We start from the raw sequence: 5735 nt of genomic DNA, 5'->3' as shown, positions 1-5735 counted from the left end.
AGTGTAACAGCAATATATAAAACTATGCAGGCTTACCCACAATGTAAATCTGTTTTTGTGTACACACCAACCTATCTGTGCTGTTATTACCTTAGGTTTCTGAACTTGATTTCTAGTAGACATTGTAACATAAAAAAACTTAGTGATTTAAAAAAACTGAAAAATTGGATTAAACTAAAATGGATTTAAGTTATTTAAAACTTTGATACACTGGCATCTCACAAGTTGTATGTAATGAAAATGTATTTATAACGGTATTTAACATTTTTATATTTTACTGAGCATACTGGTTTGTTTAAACAATTAAACATGTGCTCTACTTTACTATTCCTCAGTGTTAAAATTATTTGCTAAAACATGGAATGTAGGTTAAATTATGTAATAGCAAATGGTGCTGCAAACAAAATCTGAAAAACCGGAGTTTAATAACAAAGAATAAGTAATTTACAAAAGCACAACCTAGAATTGGAGAAAGAACAAAGACAGAACAAGGAAAAACAGGACAAATTTCTCTAGTAAAAAGTACAAAAACGAAATAGTCAGTTGATGCATGCTATTGTAATCAACAAGTGGAAAAGCATTTAAAACGTTTAATTACAAATATGCCACTTCTTCACTTCGATGTCATCATAGTAACAAATTCTGTGGAAAAAAAAAAAGTTAAATAAGAATCCATGAACACAGTTTTACAAATGTTCAGTCCTAAGGTTTCCTTTTATTGCATGACTCACACACACACACACACACACACACACATAACCTTAACAACTTTTAATTTTTAAGGAACTTCATTCATACAAAAACAGAATGGCTTACAGTTAATTTGTCTTGCATTATCACATGCATTATAATTCATTATCTTCATGCACAAGTAATTTAACATTTCTGCCAAATTGAAATATCACACAAGGTAAGCAAAAAACTAATTATTACAATACTTTTGAAGCAAACATTTGAACATGACTTAACATCCACTAACCTTCATAATTTACTTGACCATCACCATCAATATCAGCTTCTCTAATCATCTCATCCACTTCTTCATCTGTTAATTTCTCCCCCAAATTTGTCATTACATGCCGCAATTCAGCTGCACTAATAAATCCATTACCATCTTTATCAAATACCCTAAAAGCTTCTCTTATTTCTTCTTCACTATCAGTATCTTTCATTTTCCTTGCCATCATTGTTAAGAACTCAGGAAAATCAATTGTCCCATTTCCTAATGAAACAAAAGAAGTTTCAATTCTACAGTACATAAAAAAGTCATGTGCAAAATCCCAAAGTAACATTTGTTATATTAAGCTTTAACAAAAGAATTCAGTCTTAAACATTTTCTTCTGGGGGTGTTGAGCAACTCTTTTTACTTAAATTTGAGATATAGCAACATTTAAATAACCAATAAAAATTCTATACACATTCATCAGAACTAAAATGATAAAATTAACTTTAAGAATTCTGGTATTCAATGATGAATTTTCAAACAATTTTAGACTGTCATGCCCTCTCTGAAATTAAAATTAATCCATTTTATTATGAAGATTGCAGCTTCAACACTTTACATTCAATGTGAGACTGTATATTATGAAATTATTTTAGGAGTATTATATACTTGGTTTAAAAAGTCCAAGTACTATTCTTCAATACATAAAAATGTACATGTAACACTTTTTGCCTAGAGCAACTTTTCCTCATTGACCTTACAAAATCTTTGAACAGGAATCTTTAGACTTAGATTCTTGTATTTATTCTGATCAGCTTGATTTTATTAAGATGCAAGGTTTCAGAACATATTGGAACTGGGCAATTTGTAGAATTTATCATTGTATTGTGTGGTTCATTAAATCTATTCTTGTATAAGACTGACAGCTGGAATAAAAAAACTAAAATAATAATAAGAAAGAATAGCCAATTTTGAAGTTTCAACAGTATTTAATATAATTTATGCTCATATGTAATTGTGTAGATTCATCTACCAGCTCTAATACATTCAGTATGCTACTAAAGTGCAATCCACAATTAAAATAATGTGTAATATTTTCTTTACAAATGTTAATAACAAGAAAATACAATGATACTTTGTGATCCACTTCTGTTGTCTAGTGTGAAAATTAAAGTATTTACAGAAACAAAGTTGAAATACACAGACTTTACCACAAATAAATGACCCAACACAAAAGAAACTTGTGTGAAGTCAGTAGAGTTTGAAGACTTGCTACTCTCCCCTGTTTTCTTCACATACCAATTCCAGTAAATTTTTTGTTCCATGGACATTTTCAATACAAGTTAATCATATCTGATGAAGATTTACAAAGCTATCAGTCATTATAAATTTCCAACAATACTGATTACATACTATAGCATAGAAACTAATTCATACCATCTGCATCTACTTCATTTATCATATCTTGTAGTTCTGCTTCAGTTGGATTTTGCCCAAGGGACCTCATAACTGTGCCCAACTCTTTTGTTGTGATTGTTCCATCTCCATCCTTGTCAAATAGTGAAAATGCTTCTTTAAATTCTAGTAGAAAAAAAAGTACACCCAAAATTCATTATAATTTTAAGAAGGTATGCTGAAATAACTTTCTTTATAAGCCAAATAAAATTCACTTAAATACAACTTCAATACCTTTTAAATCAGTATTTCAAAAGCTGTAAGATACATAGGTATCCATTTCAGAGATGTTGTGATAAAATAAATCCTTTCAATGGTTAAGCATTCTATTATACAAATGCACAACAGTGTAACCTACCTGCAATTTGTTCTTCTGTTAGTTGATCTGCCTGTAAACAAACAAGGTGGTAGATGATTTGTAATGGCATTAAAGATAAAGTAACATTTATTAAAAATAAACTTCCTTCTGAAGTATCATTTTAACCTAACTTATAAAATTCAAATCTTTCTGTGTGCAAAAATCACAAGTTATACTTCAGTCACTGTAAATTAGAGTTCTAATCTGAGAAGAAAGATTTACTGAAGAAGGGTTCAAAAGTAGGCTATCAGAATGATACTGGAAGTGTGTATTATTGAAATTTATAAGATTATCTTTGAAGCTGTGAGGAGAAATCAATAAAATAAAGATTTGCATTGCATTCTGTGAAAAAACAGAACAAGATATGGAAAAGGCAGGCTAGGTTTTAAGTGAAACAGTCATTTCATTGATGAGAAATTATTTGAAGCAGTAGTATAAACTAGTACTTAAGAGTTTAAGATAGATTCCATAACTTTTTCCAAGGGTGTGAAGAGATTGCTTTAGAACAAATCTCTTACTGACCCTTTGCTAATATTTCTAATGTATTTTTGTAAAATATTAGTAACAAGATATGGCAGAAGACAATTTTATAAAGCTCAAAGTTAAATGTTTCACAAATGGCCATTTCTATAAAAAATAAAATAAAAACATTACAAATTGAATGCTGTATTTTATTTTATATAAAAATATACAGTTTTTACAAAGTTCTTGACCAATTAAAAACATCGAATAGAAAGTACCTTAAAAACAAAGAAAATGTATTGTTCATCAAAACTACTTTGGAGTAGTAATTCAACTGTTTACCTAATGTAATAATAATAAAATGCATCACAATCTATTGAATTTAGATAACTTTCATACTGAAAAAGAATATTAAACAAGTATAATGAAATGATGAATGGGTTGCTATCATGGATTGCAAGCAGGAATTTTATCTCTGCATTTATTCACATAATTTTCAAAACATATTCCTTGATAATGGTAAGGTATTCATATGAGAATTAAGTTGAAATATTGTAATTTACACAAGCTTACAAGTCTTACTTATGCTAATCTGTTCACTTGTACTTAAATTTCAAAACTATTCAAATTATTAGCATTACTTATTAACAGGTTTACTTCAAATTTAATTAAAACTGTAAAAATTAAAAGGGCACTTATATTGCTTAACTATTAACTTAATCAAATTAATCAGTAACATTATAGTAGCACTTAGTAATAATAGAATAATCAAATGTCCTCGACTAAGTTTACTAGTACTTTAGTGAAATATTAATACTAGTTAGAGTACAGGGTGACCTAAAATGAATACACCAAAAATAAAGTTGAATAACTTATCTAAAATAAAAACTGAATACAAATACAAGTAGCAGGCTTGTAAGTTTAATTTTGTTCTTTCTTTGATGAACAAATCGTTAGTGTTACTGGACATTCGTATTTAAAAGTTACAAAAGTTCTTTATACTGCAACTCCAAGAAACTCCTGGCTTGTTTCAAAGAGTTGTCTTCCAATAAGATGGAGCACCACCTCACGTGGGTTGAACTGTGAAGTTTTTAAAACAACTATTTTCCAGGCAGTTGGATTGGTTGGGATGGACCTATCAAATGGCTCTTTCGTTCGTCCGATTTGTCTCCGAGGCTTTTTAAAAATCAGACTACCATAACAAACCAAAAGTTTGCATCTGACACTCCCAGGTCCATATGGATCTGAATCATGATAAAGCAGAAACCAACCAACCAAAAGACACTAACGAACTGAAATACTTTATTCGCGATTCTTATTATCCATCCCTACTGCTATGTTGAAGAAAGTTCTGAAAATTTTTACGTAGATTTAGACTACAGCAAATGACGCAAGACATGCATAAGACCATAAATTGTTTAAAATTTAGAAACCTACCACTTATGTATATTTGATATCTTAAATAGCCAGTCATTTAACATCATATTTAGTATATTTTCGGACAACTTGCATTAGTAAAACGCTTGTGATCTGCACTGTTCAATGTATCAATTTATTATTATTTAACACCAATGAATTATGAAAAGCTATTAACTTTGCTATCCTAACGTCAGAAATACAATAAACATATCAAACTCAAACACGAAATAGTTATTAGTATAACCACTAATACTCTTAACGCCAGCCTACCCTAACTTTAGAACTAAAGCATCCATATTAATATTTACATTATTCAATGGAACGTTAAGAGTTCATAACCAATTCTTATAAAAAAGTATCATTTTAACGAGTGAATACAAAATAATATCACTATTTTTTTTCTTAATGTTTATTACTAAAACAAGAGTAATAAGTATATTAACATGTCAGTTACCATGTTTGATGTACAATGGATAAAATTTCTACTTTTTCTTTAAGAAAGTCCAAAATCGTCTGCAACTTGAACTCGTCAAAATCGAATGTCAACGGATTTTGAGGGAACGTAAATATCATTCCGCTTGTTTTACCCTTCAATTTCAGGATACTTTAAAAATATTTTAAAAGTCAACAAAAAAACAAGAACAAATATTTATTATTTAGAACCAATTTTTTGACATCTTATTGTAAATTTATTAACAGTTTACACGAAATTGTCTTGGTGTTTATTTATACGCGTAGAACCATGAAAGTGACCCGGTGAAATGTGCGCCAGAGTTTGGCGGTAAGATAGGACTTCATTCAACGTTGTTGGTTACAATCAGCAGGATTGGTCGTAGAGTACCTGCAATGCGTCATCCAAATGTATGAATTCATGCAGTCAGTCAGAAGAATGAAGAGAACGTTGACGTATTGTCGTGCGTCTTGCACACGTATTACTTCCCTGTGTTTCATAATTATATATATGAATGGTTTTTAGTATTTAACAGGAGCTATCGGATGTATAGTAATTTATAGTTTATTAAGTATCAGGTATATATCTTTTCCGTTTAGTTATATTACCAAGATATATTGTTAGTTTTTGCTTACGTGTGGAACCGT

General features: G+C 29.6%; 1 protein-coding gene across 1 annotated transcript; it reads right to left on the bottom strand.

The window, feature by feature from the left end:
* Positions 1-406: 406 nt before the first annotated feature.
* LOC143230668 (calmodulin) lies at positions 407-5237 on the bottom strand. The gene is made up of 5 exons (XM_076464590.1): positions 5092-5237; positions 2757-2787; positions 2381-2524; positions 980-1222; positions 407-642 (listed from the first exon to the last, which is right to left on the bottom strand). Exons 1-5 carry the CDS (start codon positions 5092-5094, stop codon positions 614-616), a joined length of 450 nt encoding a protein of 149 aa, XP_076320705.1. The 5' UTR covers positions 5095-5237; the 3' UTR covers positions 407-613.
* Between the last annotated feature and the right edge of the window lie 498 nt (positions 5238-5735).

Source organism: Tachypleus tridentatus, chromosome 10 (genome assembly GCF_004210375.1).
Source record: "Tachypleus tridentatus isolate NWPU-2018 chromosome 10, ASM421037v1, whole genome shotgun sequence".
In the NCBI taxonomy this organism is placed as follows: domain Eukaryota; kingdom Metazoa; phylum Arthropoda; class Merostomata; order Xiphosura; family Limulidae; genus Tachypleus; species Tachypleus tridentatus.
Note: the sequence above shows the minus strand (reverse complement) of the source record. Positions and strands in the feature narration are given on the sequence as shown.

Excerpts from the sequence above, each read along its gene's own strand:
- LOC143230668 (XM_076464590.1), bottom strand. Across the intron at positions 2,525-2,756 it reads AACAGAAGAACAAATTGCAG|AATTTAAAGAAGCATTTTCA; the intron begins GTAGGTTACACT and ends TTTTTCTACTAG. Across the intron at positions 643-979 it reads TGGTCAAGTAAATTATGAAG|AATTTGTTACTATGATGACA; the intron begins GTTAGTGGATGT and ends TTTTTTCCACAG.